The sequence below is a fragment of the Carcharodon carcharias genome, chromosome 4 (genome assembly GCF_017639515.1).
Source record: "Carcharodon carcharias isolate sCarCar2 chromosome 4, sCarCar2.pri, whole genome shotgun sequence".
NCBI classification, from domain to species: Eukaryota; Metazoa; Chordata; class Chondrichthyes; order Lamniformes; family Lamnidae; genus Carcharodon; species Carcharodon carcharias.
Genome location: NC_054470.1, coordinates 152,614,150 through 152,634,500, shown reverse-complemented (window position 1 = coordinate 152,634,500; position 20,351 = coordinate 152,614,150). Strand labels below are relative to the sequence as shown.

The 20,351-nt window shown below is 43.8% G+C and overlaps 1 protein-coding gene across 3 annotated transcripts in view; it reads left to right on the top strand.

Moving 5' to 3' along the window:
• msh3 (mutS homolog 3 (E. coli)) overlaps positions 1–20,351 on the top strand; it is a 341,409-nt gene that overhangs the window by 124,048 nt on the left and 197,010 nt on the right. The window contains exon 18 of one of the 3 annotated variants that reach the window (XM_041186819.1): positions 4,568–5,570. The exons of the other annotated variants lie outside the window; for them this stretch is intronic. Coding sequence (XP_041042753.1) covers positions 4,568–5,036 — 469 coding nt within the window. The 3' untranslated portion in view covers positions 5,037–5,570. Of the gene's footprint in view, positions 1–4,567; positions 5,571–20,351 lie in introns of those variants that run through there. 3 annotated transcript variants of the gene reach the window in all.

The following is a 20,351-nucleotide window of genomic DNA, read 5'->3' as shown; positions in this document are numbered from 1 at the left end:
CTTTTCCTACCTATGTTGTTGGTACCAATGTGGACCACGACTTCTGGTTAATCCCCCTCCCCCTAAAGGATGTCCTGCAGCTGCTCCGTGACATCCTTGACCCTGGCACCAGGGAGGCAACACACCATCCTGCAGTTACATTTACTGCCACAGAAACGCCTGTTTGATACCCTGACTATGGAATCCCCTATCACTATTGCCCTTCCATTCTTTTCTCTCTCTGACCTGTGGTGTGACCACTTTTCTAAACCTGCTATCCACGTAGTTCTCAGCCTCACGGATGTACAACAGTGACTCCAGCCACCTTTCAAGTTCCAAAACCTGGAGCTCAAGCTTGTGCAGCTGGTGACACTTCTACAGAGGTGTTTGTCAAGGGCACATGGTCCGTCCACGACTTCACACATACCGCAGGATGTACGCTCCACTTGGCCGAGCTGACCTGCCATCCCACAACTTTAAAAACTATTTATTACAATTGGAGTAAGTAGAACGAGTAGAATAAGTTACTAGTAACAACTTTATTACATTTGCGCTAACTTTATCTTACTTTGGTTTACTTCATTACTTTATTTCACTTTGACTTGATTTAACTTTACTTCCCTATTGCTGGTGTTCCTTAATGAAATCCAAGTAGTTACTTCTTTATAAATGATACGCTTTTCTAGTAAGCTATTTAAACACACTCACTAACAGCAGCTTCTCACCAACCAATGAACTCAGTTTTCCTATGATGTCACTCCTGGATTTTTTTCAAACTCAGCCTGCTGCCCGAGTAGAGGTGTCCCTCGCAGGTCTGTCTGTCTCCGTTCCCGGAAGGTGAACTGGAGGACCACCGATTCATCGATCGAGGGAGGGCGGAAGGTGGTCATTGGTGAGAAATTTTCTTGCCCATGTTTGAGCTGATGCTGTGGCATTTCATGGGGTCTGGAGTTGATGTTGAGAACCCCCAAGGCCACTCTAGCCTTCCACGAACACCACTTACCGCCACCTCTAGTGGGTCTGTCATGCTAAGGCCTGGTATAGAACTGTTCTCCTGCAGCTTAAATGGTCGTCTTTTGAAGGGATTATGTGAGGAAACACCAGCAAAAGACCTGGGGAGAGAGACTGCTGGCAAGCCCGTACTTGGTCCTCCAGCATTTTCCTCCACCCATCTCCCAAGACCTACCAGCAATATTGCAAGGTCCAAAACTGATCCCTGTTTCGGATTAGCTGCCTCCAGAGGTGAGATATGTGTCACATCTCACTGCTATTGTTGAATTGGGACCTGAAACCCAATTTTGGATAACCCTCTGGCTCTGGCTTCCAACATGTGCTTGACTATCCCCACTGTCACTGGAGGATTACATTTTTCAACGTTTCTGCTCCGGAAATGGATTTGAAGACAGCCATTTCATGGCTAATCCCAGTCTTAATGGCAACATGGTGAGCATTAGAAAACCTTCTTTGCTCATTTTTGTGATTGTTGCTGTTTAAACAACGAAGCTAATTTAGAAAATTTATCTTTTATATATCCATCTTGTATCCTTGCCATTGTCCTCAGCATGATGTGCGTCATAGTGCTTTTGAACATTTAATTCTTTCACCACAGCTGCCCGTTGCTTACAAATCAAGCGCATGGGATTTCTATTCATGTCCACAAAGGAATACAAAATTAATTTCATAATTCATATGAATGTTCTGGTAATTTACCTAATTAATGTGCTCTGGAATACGAACTGCACCAGTTTAAGAGGGGAGTCCAAAACTTACAGCAAAGCCTATTGTCAGAAATTTTAGAATAATTTTTTTCTTTTGAATAAAACTAATTTTTTCTTTTGTAACAAAAGCACTGAAACTGGTTGTAATTATTTTTCCCTAACTTTGTACCTTGGGTTTGGCTGAGGCAAGGTAACTACTTTCTCTCGCTCTCACGAGCTCAATCTCTCACCCTCTCTGAATTCCTTGTCAAAGAGTGGGCATGTTGGACAACGAAGTGCAAGTTAATTTACCTGAGGTCAGCTGTGTTTGACTGCACTCACCTTGTATCTATCTAATCATAGCCAGGGAATCACTTGGAATGGCTACTCTTCCCACTCCCACAATGTTATTTCTGTTGTTTCTGGAAGATCTGTCCTTGACCCTCTCCTATTTCTCATTTACATGCTGCCCCTCGGTGACATCATTCAAAATCATAGCGTTTTTTTCACATGTACTGTGATGGCGCCCAACTCTACCTTAAAACCACCTCTCTCGATTCCTGCACTACTGTTAAAGTATCAAACATTTTTTATTCATTTACAGGGCATCGCTGGCTGGGTCAGCATTTATTGCCCATCCCTAATTATCCTTGGGAAGGTGATGGTGAGCTGTCTTCTTGAACCGCTGCAGCCCCTGTGGTGTAGGTACATCCACAATGCTGTTAGGGAGGGAGTTCTAGGATTTTGACCCAGCGACTGTGAAGGAGCAGCGATATATTTCCAAGTCAGGATGGTGAGCTGCCCTTGTCCTTCTAGATGGTAGCGATCATGGGTTTGGAAGGTGTTGCCTAAGCAGCCCTGTTTCCTGGTGGTGGAGGGAGTGAATGTCTTTGGAAGGGGTGCCAATCAAGCGGGCTGCTTTGTCCTGGAGGGTGATGAGCTTCTTGAGTGCTGTTGGAGCTGCACTCAACCAGACAAGTGGAGAATCTTCCATCTCACTTCTGACTTGTGCCTTGTAGATGGTGGACAGGCTTTGGGGAGTCAGGATGTGAGTTACTCATGGCAGGATTCCTAGCCTCCGACCTGCTTTTGTAGCCACAGTATTTATGTGGCTAGTCCAGTTCAGTTTCTGATCAATGGTAACCCTTAGGATGTTGAAAGTGGGGGATTTAGTGATGGTGATACCTGCCCAACATCCAGTATTGGATAAGCAGAAATTTCTGCCAATTAAATATTGGGAAGAATGAAGCCATTAAGCTGGATTTTCCCCCCCCGACACTAAGCGAACCCACATTGGGAGGTCCAAACTGGAGGCATGCGGGCGCATAATTTTAAACTTAGCAGGCCATTCTTGATGGATGCCATTTTCTTGGGGTGGGCATCATGACAGGTTGCGACCAACATTTACTTAAGGTGACATCTAGATTGCCATTTAAATGCCTGCTGCAAATTCAATTTTCACTGACATTGGTAATTTTGTCGAGGCGCCTGGGCTCCAGAAGGCTGTGTGAACTACGGCAGGTAAGTCAGTTTGTGAATCTTGGGGGAAGCCTGCTGTGGAGTCAGGAATCTTCTGACAGGTAAGTTTAAAGGCCTTGTCAACTTTAAATGTCATAATGTAATGGCCTATGATAATTTAGTTATGTTTTAATGCTGTGATTGATCAGAGGGCTTTGTTATTAAAAGGTAAGTGACCATTAAATTGACCAGCATTATGTAAGTGTTCACATGCATTCAAGTATTTTATCCAGCGGATGAAGTCTGGTTATCCATTCAACAGTAATGGGAATCTGATTTAAATGGGTCATCTGACTGTTAATTCCAGTAATTGTATGTCGAGCAAGAATGAGTCTGAAGCTAGCCTGTATCTTAAAACAGGTTTATTTCCAAGACAGCAAAGAAAAGTCACAGTCTCTCCCAGTTCCTCCCAGACACTGAGTGAACTGGTTTATATGTCCTTACAATGATTCTCTAATCCTTCCCCAATTGGGGACAGCTGTGTTTAATTACTGATTTAAGGCATTCATTTCATTGCAACACAAGGTCAACATTAACAATGACCATTGTGATTTGAATTTTACATTGATTTGAAGCCCAGAGATCTGTTGGGACTTCAAAAACAAAATTGAACAGATGTCAGATTCCTTTGATTGAAAATCCATTGAGCATTTCAAAAAAAAAGGAACAGATGGCTGGACAAAAAGTATAATGTTTGAGCTCTATAGGGTTTGTGCACTGTGGTCTCATTATGAATACATAGCTGAGTTCCAAATCCCACTAATGGAATGAGGAGCCTAAAAGGCAGGGTCAATACTGTCCACATGTGAGTCAAATTCGGGGTGCTAGCTAGCAAAGGGAATGCTCAGTCACAGTGGTATTTGTATTTGATAGGAGGGCAGGTCCAGCCTGAGGCCTTGTAGGGTGGATCATAGGGTCTGACAGAAACTCCAAGGATGATGTGGAGAATCTAGGAATCCGGAGGAACCCCGACGTGGATAGGGATTGGCTCGCTGTGGGGTGGAGGGAGTGATGTTATGCACACTTGCATGATGACAGGATGATGGAGGAGGGGTCTGTTAGAGGGAAGGTGCACAGTGATTTTGGGAGGGTCAAGGATGTTGAAGGCAAAGTTGAAGGCGAAGGGAGGGTGGACGGTCACAGGTTGAAAAGCAAGGGTCACACATGCTGTGGCTGACCATTTTCAAAAACTTACTTGAAGCTGCCAGGAATACACATGCAAGTGGGAGAACCTAGTGTTGGGTGGGTAAAGTTTTGGATGTGGACAATAGGAGGAGTAAAAATCACACTGTTCAGCAGCTATATGGATGAAACCCATGGATAAACCAGTTCTCATATTACTGTTTGCTTTATTCACATAATTCACTTGGTAGAATGCCTATGGGTCTCACATATCCAATACTTCTACAATCTCGGGAGCAAGAGAAGAGGATGCAACAAAGGAGGCCTAATGCTGGCCAGCAACTGAGGGCACAAGGCCAGCAGCAGGCAACACCAGAGAAAGTGGTCAGGAGGCAGCAATCCAGGAAGGCAGCAGAAAAGGTGGTCACGAACACCAGTGCATCTTTGTGGACAAACTACCTCCAGATGTCTGAGAGGCAATACCACAGACGCCTGAGATGTCCTTGGAAGCGGTCACCAAAACATACGGGATCCTACAGCAAGACCTGCAGCTGCATGGATTTGGCAGCAACCCCATGCCTGCGACTCTCAAAGCGCCTTCAGAGCTCAGCTATTTCACCACCGACTACTGCAGGGTTCCAGGGACAACATATGGCATTTTGTAGGCTGCCACACGGGTGCATCAGGGGTGACCAATGCCCTCTTCCATCATTCCATTGAGTTCATTGGGTTCACCACAGGTGATGACAGTCAGATGACCAGGCCAATGGGTTTTGTGACCATCACTCCTTGGAGTTCAGGAGATAATTGTTTGCACTCATGTGGCCATTAGAGCTTCCTGGGAACAGCCAGCGGCATATGTGAACCACAACGGATTCCACTGTATAAACGTTCAACTGGTTTGTGACCACTGGCAAAGAATCAAGCTGGTCTTTGCTCGTTTCCCAGGGACCTCTCATGACTTTTGTGGAATTCACAGCTTCCTGAATTTTTTGCGGCCCCTGCTCAGCTTGACGGTTGGATCGTGAGTGACCAGGGCTGTCCCCTCCAGACCAGGGTCATGACATTAGTGAGGCATCTCCATAGGGCAGAAGAAGAGCACTACAACGCAGCCCACACCTCCACCAGAGCCGTCATCAAACAGACCAATGGAATGTTAAAAATGAGCTTCCGCAGCCTTGACTGGTCATAAGGGCCTCTGCAGTATGAACCACCCTGAGTTCACAGATAGCTGGGGTGTATTGTGCACTCCACAGTAAGGCCATGCAATTCAGTGAACCCTTAGATCAGGATGACTGTGAGCAGCAACACCCCTCTTCAGATGAGGATGAGTGGGATGAGCCTGAGGAAGAGGACATAAATGTGCATGACTTTCTATTGGCTGCCCAGGTCATGGAGAGATGTGCCAAGGTTACCATGGACAATCTCACATACATGAGATTCGCCCAAGATTGAAGAACCAACATACCATTCTTCCATCATCGGGACAGGTTTGCCTGCTTGGGATGACCACCAACACCTGCCAGTCATCTACTCCCCCAACTCCCAGGAGCTACCTCTGAAGCTGCATCCTCTACCACCTAGAATAGCAAGGGGAGTGGACCTCTGCCTCTCACACCCGCAATGGAAGACTGTTACCCAGGATAACTAATCGCCAGTGGACATATGTTAAGCAGCTTATCATGACTGAAATCTCAGAATCTGCTTCATTGTTATAGGTCATTGACTTGTCCCTGTGCAACATAATCTCAGACAATTTCCTTGACACTGTATATAATGGAGTGTCTGCAGAGCCTCATCTTCCTCTCTGTCCCACATAGACCATCTATATGGACACAAACATGAACATTGAATAAAGACTGATGACAAACACAACACCGTAGTCTCCTACACAATGAAGGAGATGTCTAACATTCCTGTAGTCATCAATGATTTCCAGCCATGAAGCATGTCAGTATAGTTAGGCCTCTGACTAATCAAGAGCCAAAAAAGGACAATGATGCATATGTGAATACAGCGGAAACAATATAATGTATGATATTTACATGTGCCAAAGTGAATTTTGTAAAAACACTCAATGCCACCTTTTGTACTCTGAAATTCTTGAGCTTTCTTTTCTGGACATTACATCTTTGTGCCAACCCGACATCAGGAGTTGAACTGGAGGCAGGCTGTTGACTATGATGCCCCATTGCCTACAGTGACTTTCGCCTGTGTCCTCTGGGGCTTTGAGGGCTTCATCCTACTTACGGTGTCCAGCATGGGTGCCAGGGCAACCTCCTCAGCCATGCCTGCTGGAGGCAATGGGGTCTGTGGCAGTGGGAAGGATGAGAGGCCACTCACACGGTGGGTGCCTGAGATGAAGCCCCTTGGGCAGCTGGTGCATGCTCCTCCTCCAGCTGGGTGACATTGGCACCTCCCTGGCCCCTGGAGGGATGTAAAGGTGCCTCATTCCCCTCTTGTCTAACCACAGCTGGCTGGAGCCAATGGTGAGAGTGCAGCAGAATTGTTGCAATGTAGAAGGAGGCTATTCAGCCCATCGTGTCTGCACCAGCTCTCTGAGCATTTAACTTAGTACAAGCTTCTGCTTTTTCCCCACAACCCTGCAAATTGTTTCTATTTAGATAATCACCTAATGTCCTCTTGAATGCTTCAATTTGAACCTACCTCCACCACACTTCGAGGCAGTGCATTCCAAACCCTAACTATTCGCTGTGCGAAAAAAACATTTTCACCATTTATTTGCTCCTTTTACAAAACACTTTAAAACTATGCCCTCTGGTTCTAGATCTGTTTGAGTGGGAATAGTTTCTCCCTATCTACTCTGTCCAGGCCCCTCATTACTTTGAAAACTTCTATCAAGTTTCCTCTCAGACTTCTCTCCAAGGAAAACAGTCCCAACTTCTACAATCTTTCCTCATAATTGAAGTGCCTCATCCTGGAACCGTTCTTGTAAACCTCTTCTGCACCCTCTCCAAAGCATTCACATCCTTCTTAGAGTGTGGCGCCCAGAACTGTACACACTACTCCAGCTGAGGTCTAACCAATTTCTTAAATAAGTTCATCATAACCTCCCTGCTTATGTACTCTATGCCCCTATTAATGGAGCCTAGAATACTGTGTGCTTTAGAAAAAGCTCTCTCTACCTGTCCTGCCACTTTAATAACTTATGTACATATACACCCAGGTCTCCCTTTAGAATAGTATCCTTTATTTTATACTTTCTCTCCATGTTCTTTGTACCAGTGTATCACTTCACACTTCTCTGCATTGAGCTTCATCTGCCACCTATTTGCCTGCTCCACCAATGTGTCAATGTCCTTTTGAAGTTCTACACTGTGCTCCTCAGAGTTTCTTATTCTCCCAAGTTTTGAGTCATCTGCAAACTGAAATTGCCCCCTGCGCACCAAGATCTAGATCATTTATATATATATATCAGGAAAAAGAAGGATCCCAATACCGACCCCTGGGGAACCCCGCTACAAACTTTCTTCCAGCTCGAAAAGTAGCCATTAACCACTACTCTCTGTTTCCTGTCCCTCAGCCAATTTTGTATCCACGTTGTTACTGCCCCTTTTATTCCATGACCTTTAACTTTCCTCACAGGTCTGTTGTGTGGCGCTGTGTCAAACGGCTTTTGGAAGTCCATATACACCACATCAACGACCTTGCCCTCACCATCTATCTCTGTTACCTCTTCAAAAAACTCCATCAAATTAGTTAGACACGATTTTCCTTTAACAAATCCAGGCTGACTCTTCCCAATCAATCCAAATTTTTCCATGTGACTATTAATTTTATCCCACATAATTGTTTCTAGAAGTTTCCCCACCACCAAAGTTAAACTGACTGGTTTGTAATTGCAGGGCAGATGTTTACTAGCTTTTTTGAACAAGGGCGTAATGTTTGTAATTCTCCAGTCCTCTGGCACCTCTCCCCCGAATCCAGGGAACATTGAAGGATTATTGCCAGTGCCTCTATAATTTCCCCTCTCACTTCCTTCAATATTCTTGGATGCATCTCATCCGGTCCAGGTTCCTTAACAACTTTAAGTACCGACACCTTATCCAATACTTCTTACTTATCAATTGTAAACCCTTCTAGTGACTGAGATTCCTCCTCTGTCATCATGGCCTGGGCAGCATCTACCTCATAGGTAAAGACAGATACAAAGTATTCATTTAACACCTCAGCCATACCTCTTGGCTGTATGTGTAAATCCCCTTTTTTGGTCCTTAATTGGCCCTACCCCTCCTTTTACTACCTTTTTACTATTGATGTGCTTATCGAATACGTTGTGATTTCTTTTTATGTTAACTGCCAGTCTTTTTTCATAATCCCTCTTTGCTTCTCGTATTTGCTTTCTCACATCCCTTCTGAACCTTTTGTATTCAGCTTGGTTCTCAATTGTATTTTCTACCTGACACCTGTCGTGAGCACACTTTTTCTTCTTTAACTTAATTTCTTACTCCTTTGTCATCCAGGGAGCTCTGGATTTGTTTGTCCTACCCTTCCCTTTGCAGGAACATACAAGGATTCATTGTCCTCACCAATATCCAGAATGGAAAACTGGTTAGTGAGCCGGACCTCTGGGAACTCATGAACTACCTGTCTGTTTCTCTTGGACTGCCTGGCGATCACCCATCCTCTATCTGCCTGCTTGCCCCTAACCTGCAGTGTGACCACCTCTCTGAACATACGATCCATGTAGTTCTCTGTCTCACGGATACACCTCAGTGACTCCAGCCACTGCTCGAGCTCTGAAACGTGGAGCTCAGGCTTGTGCAACTGGTGATGCTTCTTGCACATGGATTCGTCTTTGTCATGAGAACTGTCCATGACTCACCACAGGACAGACATTCCGCTTGGCTGAGCTGTCATGCCATGCCTTAACCATAAACTTTTAAATCACTTAAACTTTTAAATCCTACTTAATAAACCCTACCAAAATGTACAGTTCCAACTTTATCCTAAACCTTAGGAATAGAATAAACCTTAAACACCTACTAGATACTCACCAGATACTCTTCAACCAGTCAAATTGCTCCTTCCTGTGATGTGGCAATTTGTTTTTTTTCACTCTCCTTTTGAACTCAGTGTGGGCCGGTTCCAAGCAGCTGACAGGTCCACCTCTCTGACTGCCCTTCCTGAAGGTGAGTGCTGTAGGCTGTGCTCCAGGCTGTGCTCCCTAGGCTGTATTAATTCTTCCCCCACTCTGTGTATCTCCCGCAGGCCTGCCTCTCCAACTGCTCTTCCCGAAGGGGAGTGATCTGGTGTCAGAGCACATGTGGGTCGATTGCTCGACCTGACTCTCCAGTGGTCATCAACCTCTCTACGGAGGAAACAATGCACTCACATGCCTGAGACATGGCGGAACTCATAGCCTGCATGGAGTCCTCTGTACTCTGTGCAAAGCTGCACATAACCTCTGTCATCTCTGCTATATGTTCCCCTAACCTCAGCTGCATTTTTAACAAACTTCTTGTGGCCATGGCCAGAGGCCTGTCATCAATGTGGGGCTCAGTGGGGGCCTGTCTTCCAAGTGTCTGGGACTTTGGCCCTCAGCCTCCCTCAGCTGCTGGGTCCTGCCTATGCTGTTTGCCAGAATGTGGCCCTCTATTCTAAATTTGATCCTTCCATGACCTGGGTGTAGCTGTGCTGGTGAAGGGTACGGGAAGAGGCAGTTGACAGTTCATTCTCTGTGTCATCGGTGCCATTGTACCCAAGGGTGGAGCCTTTGGTCTTCAGTGGCTGAGACCTGGAGTCTATAGGGTTGCCAACCCTCCCTGAATGGCCAGGAGTCTTCCAGAATCAGCATAAATCTCCCACGGGCTTTTAATAGCCACCAGGAAATTTTAAAAGGCAGAGGGTTCATTTTTTTAGAAGAGTAAGAGGCGACTTAATTGAAACCTTTAAGATCCTGAAGGGTCCTGACAGGGTGGAAGTGGAGAGGATGATTCCTCTTGTGGGAGAATCTAGAACTAGGGGTCACTGCTTAAAAATAAGGGGTCGCTCATTTAAGACAGATGAGTGAAATTTATTCTCTGAGGGTTGTGAGTCTTTGGCTCTTTCTTCCTCAAAAGGTGGTGGAAGCAGAGTCTTTGAATACTTTTAGGCAGGGCTAGATAGATTCTTGATTAACAAGGGGGTGAAAGGTTATCGGGGGTTAGGGAGGAACGTGGGGTTGAGGTTACAATCAGATCAGCCATGATCTTTTTGAATGGCAGAGTAGGCTCGAGGGGCCGTGGCCTACACCTGCTCCTAATTCATATTTTCATTATTCGATCCCTCTTTACACCTGTCACTGGGAAAAGAATGAACAAATTGATGACGTGAACATAAAATTGGGCTGATGGGATTATTTTCCTTCTTTATCTTAGGAAAGACACACATTTCTGAAATGATATGTCACCTCGCTCAGTGCTTAGAAAATCTCAGATCAATAAACATGACTGAGCGAGCTCACCAACAGGGTCAGAGCCAGGCTGGGCCTTTAGGAGGGAACCACATTTCTGAGCTGCTGTTGTGCTGTGGACTCGATTCATTCTCTGGACACTTCCAGGTTCTGCAAATGATGTTAGGGTGGAACGTGTGGCTCTGGCAATTTGTGCCGTAAGCGTGAGGGCCAGAGTAAAACTGTTAAATATCAATATTTCAAACACATCTCAGTTTGAGTAGATCTGTTGGAAGCGAGAGAGATAGACGAAGCTTTCTGTATCCATGCTAAGATCTGTCTGCTAGTTATCGGCACTGGTTTAGTTATTGTCACTGAATTTGGAGGGTAGTCCGAGGAATTTTATGAAGTTTAACATCACATCAGTTGTGAAATTTGATGCACTATTAACTTGGTCAATGCAGTACAAATGTTGTTTTATTTGTTTTCTTCTAATAATGGGACAGTGACACAACTGGTGTTGGAAGCCAGGTGATTGTTGTGGGAGAGAGAAAGAAACTGAAAAGAGAAATAGGTGTCAAAAAACTGATTCTGGGAAAGTGGTCAAGGGAAGTGGGGTGAGGTGGATGAAAAATGGGGCCTGTGAAGGCATTCAATTCTCATGCCATGCCACCAGCGTTCCATGATGTCACTCTCGCCGACGTCTCCCAGAATATGTCCAACCTGAGCTGGCAACCCTCAGGGTCTGGATTGCTGGCATCTGTGAAGGAGAACAAAGAGAAACATGCATTTAAGGTTCCACAGAGTCTATGAGCACAACACAATCCCATACTTGGCCCTGAGTGCTCATTATGGCAGCACCAGATTGGATCCATTCTCACTCTGAAGCCTTGCCACTCCAGCTTTACTGTCAGTAGCAGATCGGCTTTCCTTTCCTCCAGCAATCTTGGAGGGCTTCTTCCTCAGCAGGGCTTGAAAACCTTGAGATTGGGCACCCTTCCCCCACCTTCGCCCTTTCCTTTTGATAATGGGGCTGCTGGTCCTGCAGGAGAAAGTGGAGATTTAGGGACTTGACGAATGCCAACTGGCCCCCTTGTCTGCACACATCTCATCACACAAGCTGGCCTGTCGATGTGTTCATTTGTATCCAATCGCTCACTCAAGCCAAACTGTCACATGTTTGGCCTCGAGCCATGCAGCCCTGAGGCTGATCGTGCATTCACCCGCCTAGCCTAGCTGCACGCTCGCTCAAATACATGGCGTGATGCCCACTTAAGAGACAATCTCATGGTAATTACCCAGGAGGATCGAAGGAGGTCATTAACCCTTTTCCGGCACTACACCCGTGATCTTGGGCTGAACTCATGGTTGCTAAACTGGTTTGCGATCTCCATCCAGATTGGTTTGGTGAAGAGGGAGGTCTTTTATTGCCTTTGCTTGGGAAAAGTACCTCGGCCTGCTGGAGAATCTGCAGGAAGGCATTGCTGAACCGTGGGGCGGAGCTTTGTTTTTGTACTGGCATCTCGAATTGTACTTGTAAAGGACTTGGACATGATGGGAGAGTTGGGGGAGTTCCCAGGACATGGGGAGAGTGATTGGGGGTGGGGGTGTGGTGGTGGGGATAGGTTTGAGTAGACCTGAGGGTTATGAAGGGTTGCAAAAACAAATTGAAAAACTGCAGAATGAATGGAGGTAGATGTGGAACGTATGGCCTTGATGCAGCGTCTCCCTGCTTGTCCAGGTTGCTCATTTATAGCCTGCCTGGACCTGAACTGTCACATGATGACAGGATTCTCCAGCGGAAACCTGCCCCTGCTATGAATTTGCATGTGTTTCATGTGCCTGCCGCTGGTCCTTTAAATTTTGAATGAACCGCATTCAAGCGTGGCTCCTGGCACTAAAGCGGAAGTGGTGCCCTCTTCTGGTTCTGCTGTTGGGAACGGTGCGCCATTGATTAAATTCTGCTCAGAGAGTTGGGTTGAATGGGTCATTTTCAAATTGGGAAATTGTAATTACTGGAGTGCTGCAGGGATCAGTGCTGGGGCCTCAGCTAATTACAATCTATATTAATGACTTTGATGAAGGGACAGAGCGTATTGTAGCTAAATTTGCTGACAATAGAAAAGATAAGTAGGAAAGCAAGTTGTAAGGAGGATATAAAGAGTCTGCAAAGGTATATAGATAAGTTAAGTGAGTGGGCAAAAATTAGGCAGATGGAGTATAATGTGGTATTATGTGAAGTGGTCCACTTTGATAGGAGGAAGAGAAAAGCAGAATATTATTTAAACGGAGAGAAGCAATACAGAAGGATCTGGGTGTCCTCATACCTGAATCACAAAAAGTTAGCACACAGCAAGTAATTAGGAAGGCAAATGGAATGTTGGCCTTTATTGCAAAGGGGGTTGGAGTATAAAAGTAAGGAAGTCTTGGTGTTGCTGATAGTCAAGTGACTACTGGAGTACTGTGTACAGTTTTCATCTCCATATTAAGGAGGGATATACTTCCATTGGAGGCAATCCAGAGAAGGTTCACTAGGTTGATTTCTTAGGAAAGATTGAACAGATTGGGCTTTAAGTCATTGGAGTTTGGAAGAATGAGGGGTGCCCATATTGAAACATATGAGATTCTGAGGGTGCTAGACAGGATAGATGCTGAGAGTTTTCCTTCGTGGGGAATCTAGAACTAGGGGGCACAGTTTCAGAATCAGATGTCTCCCATTTAAAACAGAGGTGAGGAGGAATTTCTTCTCTGAGGGTGTTCAATCTTTGAAACTCTCTACCCCAGAAGATAGTGGAGGCTGGATCTTTGTCCAGCTCAGTCTTCAATATGTTCAGATTTTTGATCTACATAAGAGCCTAGGTTTATATGGGGCCAGGCAGGAAAGTGGAGTTGCAGCCATGCTGAGATCAGCTATGATCTCATTGGATGGTTGAGCAGGCTGAAAGTGTTGAATGGCTTACTCCTCCGATTTCTTTTGTTTATATGTTCTTATTGGATACCAATGAACTTTCAAAAGTTAATTGGACATGTAGAGGTAGTCTCTGAGAGCTGGCATGGACATTACAGGCTGAATGGCCTGCTGTGCTGTAACCATTCTATGATTCCAATAGAGCTCAAAGTTTAAAAAAAAATAACTTTTTTCAACCTGATATTTTAAATGAATGGTGCAACTTTTATGATTCATACATGAAAATCGTAATATTTTTGAATTACCAGCTTTATTGCCATGTAATGAGCTGCTTGAGCTTGCCAATTTGGGAACAGTTGCTATTTTTTAAAGCTTAATCTCTGTTCACTGATGCAGGTATTTGTCATGCAACTTTTGTTTTTCACCATTCTCTGGCTTTGAAAACAGAATGATGGTATCCTTTCTTTGACAGTGTTCATCTGTTTCTATTGCTGTTGCTCTTCAAAAATCTTGCTTTGAATTGCACTGTGAGCTACAGGCTCTGCTACAAACTGGTCACTTCTTCTCTGCCAGAGCAATCCTCTTGCTAAAAAGCTCATAGAGAATAAGGCCATTTTAGATCAGTGGCAGAATATTCTTATCATATGTATGCAGTTACTACAAATATGTATATAATTAAACCCAGTGGTGAGCTTTTATTTTGAGAGAGATCATAATGTTATTATAGTGTAGTTATTGTGAGTTCTTCCTGCTCGCAAAGCATGCAATGCGACAGTATAATCTAGGCCTTCATCTTTACTGGTCTACAGGGATTATGTGAATTGAGTTCTTTTTTGAGATTATGCATTCCAAATGCCATTATGAAAATAATAAAATTAAATCTTATTCGGACAATGTTATTTCTTCTTGTACATTTTAAGCACAGTGTTCTGTGCTGCAGTCTATACACTAAAGCAAGGGCGTCCAGCAGGGTTGCTGTTCTTCAGATAGAGCTCCCTACACTGAGCATTTCATGGGTTTTAGCAAATATAAATTGATATGTGTGTTAAACAGAAAATGCATGCTCTCATCAGGGCAAACCCCCCCTGGAGATATTTCTGTGCTTGTGGGGAGAAGGACTTAACAGAATTTTGATAAAAATTAATAAAACCTAAACTTAATAAAAAAAACAAAAACAGAATTACCTGGAAAAACTCAGCAGGTCTGGCAGCATCGGCGGAGAAGAAAAGAGTTGACGTTTCGAGTCCTCATGACCCTTCGACAGAACTGTCGAAGGGTCATGAGGACTCGAAACGTCAACTCTTTTCTTCTCCGCCGATGCTGCCAGACCTGCTGAGTTTTTCCAGGTAATTCTGTTTTTGTTTTGGATTTCCAGCATCCGCAGTTTTTTTGTTTTTATCTAAACTTAATAAAGTCTGTCATTTAAACTGTGTACCTTCAACTTTAATGCTGTTGTCCTCGCTCATCTTCTCGGCAAGTTCCAATGTATTACACACCTCCTAGCTTTATTCCCATCTTTTCTAATTATGTACAGTTTGAATCTCCCTGGTTTGCCTTTGCTTTGCTTCTGCTATTGGGATTGCCCTAGCCAAAGTTCGAACTATATATTTTCAGTGAGTAAGATCAATGTGTGTAATTTCTTTTTGTCCTTGTCGACGTTTTCAGAACATTTGACCATGTCATCTTTCCCCATTGGTGCCTTTTGTTCAGATCACGAGACTGCTCTTGAGTTCTTCCACTTGCACCTATCAGAACACATTCTCTTTCCTATCCTGCACCTTCAACTCTGGAGTACAGGGATCTAATCCTTAGCCCCTGGTCCTCCATCACCCTCATCTATGTGCTGTATCATCTGCAGGCAGTGGACTTCATATCCATGCTGAAGACTTCCACCTTCATCGCTGTGCTTGATACTATGACTAACTCCAGGCTATCTACTTCCTTACTTGTGACTCCAGCCCAATCTAGACTGTGCAAAACATTGACATCCTGTTTGACCTGACCTGAGATTCACAGATGACATTGTCAACTTTGCTTATTTCTGTCTCTGAAGTATAATCTGTCTTGGCACCTAGCTTAGTCCATACACTGCTGAATCTTTCCTTCCAAACCTTCAGGCTCAATAAACTTGTGCTACCTCCTTCTCTAAACCTTTTTATTCATTCAGGGACCTGTTTGTCCATCCCTATTTGACCTTGTTCAGAGGGTATTTAAGAGTCAGCCACATTGCTGTCACATGTAGGCCAGACCAGATTTCCTTCCCTAAAGGGGGTTAGTGAACCAGATGGGTTTTTACAACAATCGAAAATGGCTTCATGGTCATCATTAAACTTTTAATTCCAGATTTTTATTGAATTGAGATCGCACCATCTGGCGGGATTCGAATCCAGGTCCCCAGAACATCACCCTGGGTCTCTGGATTACTAGTCCAGTGACCATACCATTGTGCCGTTGCCTTCCCCACATCCACATTTGAAATCCTTCCCTAAAGCACCTTTTTCTGACCAAGCTTTCAACGCTGTCCCTCCATAGTTTGGCATCTGTTCTCCTAGCTCTTCCTGTTGATTTTCTTTTCTCCCTGCGGCCCCTCTCTTAACCTGCTTTGAGGTATTTTCTATGTTTCAGGTGCAAGTTGAGTTTTTCAGGTTTAGACAAAAATAAACGCATTTTCCCCTTTTATTCTGTTTTATTTTTCATTTGAATTGTTTTGCATTTATAATGCTGCTGAAGATCATTTTATAAATGAACTCGCACAAAAAGCTAAGGGAGGTAATCAGATTTTGAGAGGATATGCCTGTGTGTAGGGCTGCCTTTAGTCATGCCAAAACATGCACTTTCTTTGTAAATCGGAAGTTGTAGACCAGGGTTCTGACACTTTCATGACACAGTTGTTTTTCCTCAGCGTGGCTGTTGTAGTGGTCAATACCACCGCGTCTTCCCTCCCACTCCTCCCTGCCACTCCGCCTTGCATTTGATTGATGCTTTTCCAGTCAGCATTGGGAGAAACTGCTTATATAGCTCCCATTTTCAGTGAGATTTATGTGATTTTGAATAAAATGGAATAGATGCTGATCCATCGAGGAAGAGATTAGGAGGGATGATCCGTTAAACTAAGACTCCATCTGCCAACTTGGGTGGATGTAAAAGATCCCATTCACTATTATAGAATGAATATCTGCTCAGCTACACTGAAAGATCCCAAAGTCCTCACTATATTGCAGCAACCAATTGATTCTTAAATGAATTTAGAATTGTTGCCTCTAGTGTTCTACCAAAGAGTCCATCTTATGCAGTGATCACTCTTTATGTTATTAAGTGTCCTGAATTTGCCTTTTGCTAGTTTCAATTTGTGTTCTTTAGTGATTTTTCTGGATTTACCTTTTCTGTGGTGTTTAGTATTGTGTATACCTTCTATAGGATCATCTCTCAGAAGCTTCCTTTCCAGTTTTACCTCCCAAATTTGCTTGAAGGGGTAAATGTTTATAAGCCTATTCAATAATATAGGGGAGGTGGCAATGGGGGCGGGGAGGAAGATAGGGTCAAATTTTGCTTTTCTGGAGTGTTGGAGGAATTGGCCCAGAATCCTATTTAAGGGGAAAGGGTTGGACTGGGAGGGTGGTACCTTCCCCTCAAAGACAGGAAGTTTGTGGTTCTGGACCTACTGCAGGGACTTGAGAACATAATCCAGATGGACATTCATTGTACTACTGAGAGAATGATATGCTGTTGGAAGTGAGGATGGATGAGATGTTAAACCAAGTTCTCTTCTTTTGGTTAGGTATAAAAGATACCATACTGCTGTTTGAAGTAGAGCTGGAGTTTTGGTGTCCTGACCAATATTTAACCAATGCCACTGTAACAGATTATCCGGTCCTGTATCTCATTAGCGTTTGCGGGTCCTTTCTGTGTGCAATTGGCTGCCTCAATTACCCACATTACAACAGTGTAATTCCTTCCTAAAGTACTTTACAAAACTTGCTTCTGATATCACAGGTATCAAAAACAATATTTCTGGAAAACCTGAATAGTCACCTTTCCTAGCTCATTCAAATCAATACAAAATGTCCACATTGGAAACTTTAGCTGATCTTTATCTTCACAATTTGCATTTATTTCTAAAGGAATAGAGTATAAAAATAGGGAAGTGTTGTTGCAACTGTACAAGGCATTGGAGAGACTCCACCTGGAGTATTGTGCACAGTTTTGGTCCCTTTACTTGAGGAAGGATGTAGTTGCACTGGAGATGGTTCAGAGGAAGTTCACTAGATTGATTCCAGAGATGTGGGGCTTGTCTTATGAGGAGAGATTGAGCAGTTTGGGCCTATATTCGCTAGAGTTTAGAAGGATGAGAGGAGATCTAATTGAGATATATAAGATGCTAAAGGGGATGGACAAAGTAGACGTGGAACGGATGTTTCCCCTTCAGGGGCATTCTAGAATGAGAGGCCATAGCTTTAGGCTAAGGGGTGGTAGATTTAAATTAGAGATGAGGAGGAATTACTTTTCTCAAAGGGTCGTGAATCTGTGGAATTCACTACCTCAGAGTGCAGTGGATGCCAGGATGCTGAATAAATTTAAGGAGGCGATAGACATTTTTAATTAGTAACGGGTGGAAAGGTTAGGGAGAGAGGGCGGGAAATTGGAATTGAGGCCGAAATAAGATCAGCCATGATCATAATGAATGGTGGGTCAGGCTCGAGGGGCTGAATTGCCTACTCCTGCTCCTAGTTCTTATGTTATTATGTGAGTGACCTGCTGTTTCCAGCATTTTCTGTTTTGCTTCAGGTTTCCAGAAACTGCAGATTATGATCTTTTGTTCAGATCAAAAAATGTTTTCTGCAGTTTTATGATAAAGGTAGGAAGTTGGTTAAGAGATCCTTTTTATCAGGAAACAATCAATAGTTCATGCATAAATCCAATTAAGAACGGTATACATAACTTGCCATCAATACGACTGACTGCTTTCCACAGATACAACAGGGAACATGCGTCTCTAGTGAGAGATAAATGATTCACAAGGACGAGCCTAACAGATTTGTTAGTTAATTGGTTCAGTGTTGTCGCCATCGAACAAACAAGTTTTTTTTCATCTCACAAGGAGTTGCTGGTGGTTGAATCATTGAGGCTGCCTACTGACACTTTAAATCAGACACCATTTAAATGTAAGGAAATAGACAAGCATTATTTTGTCACAGCATGTATATTTAATAGATCATCACATTTTAATGAGATAAGATTCGTTTCTAAAAATTTATATCAGGCATACTAGGTGGGGTTAAAAACAAAAAAACTGCGGATGCTGGAAATCCAAAACAAAAACAGAATTACCTGGAAAAACCCAGCAGGTCTGGCAGCATCGGCGGAGAAGAAAAACGTTGACGTTTCGAGTCCTCATAACCCTTGAAGGGTCATGAGGACTCGAAACGTCAACTCTTTTCTTCTCCGCCGATGCTGCCAGACCTGCTGAGTTTTTCCAGGTAATTCTGTTTTTGATACTAGGTGGGGTTTTCCACTGCCCGCCCACTGCCAGGGTTGTTCGGCCCTGTCGAAAGTCGATGGGCTTTTGCCTGGGCTGTCGAATCTCCCGCGGCATGTCCTGTCTCGACAGGGCTGGAAAAACCCGGCCACTATTTATTTTGTACAAAATTTCATATTCTAAGTTGTAGTGCTTTTCTCCCTTTTCAAGAGGTTGCAGGGCCTTTTTTAGTGAATTACATTCTGGATATATCCAGGATTGGTTGAGCGGAATCAAAGGTGGTTGTGATTTCTATAATTAGGGAATATTTTGTAGCTTTAAGTTTCTTCATACTAAGATGGGGAGCCATGTCCAACAATAACGAATGCCCTGCATTCTCAGCTGTGTGTGTTTTATAATATAATTGAGCGTAAATTAGAAAATTTTGGGCGGTATTTTCCAGCTCTGCCTGCCGCTGGGTTCGTCCAGTCCTGCCGAAAGTTAAGGGATCTTTGGCTGGGCTGCTGCATTCCCTGTGGCAGGTCCGGAAAATCCCAGCCTTTGAGTTCTTAATGAGAAGATAAAGCATCTTCAACCTAATTGCGCTTAAGAAATGAATGGCTGATTAGAGGAGAATTGCAAATGTAACATGCTTGCTTAAAAAAGGGAGAGTGATAAACTCAGGAAGTACAGATGGTGGGGATTCTTTAGAAGACAATAACTTGGGGCAAAATGTAATTGGCTTTTGGAAAAGGATGGGCTGTTCAAGGAAAGTGAGGGTGGATTTGTTAAAGGCATGTCGTATTTGACTAACTTGGCTGAGATCTTTGAAGTAATGGAGAAGGTTGATAAGGGAGGGTAATGCAGCTATATATATACACATACACATACTTTCAAAAGACTTGTGACAAAACACCACATTGGCTTGGTAACAAAAGTAAAACCCATGGGATTAAAAGAGACAGTGACAGCAAAATTGAATGAGTAAAAAGCCGAGACTAGTGTTGAATGGTTGTGTTTCAGATTTGAAGGGCGTATGCAGTGGCATTCCACAGAGGCTGGTTTTAGGAGCACTATTCTTTTAGATATATATTAATGACTTGGGACTTGGCATCGTTTCAAACTTGGAACTGGAGTGAGTAGTGCACAGTATAGTAACAGTCTTCAGGTGGACATAGGCTAGAGAAAAAGACCAACACATGGCAGGTGAAATCTAATGCAGAGATTGTGACGTGATACATCATGGTATGAAGAATGAGGAGAGGCAATAGGAAATAA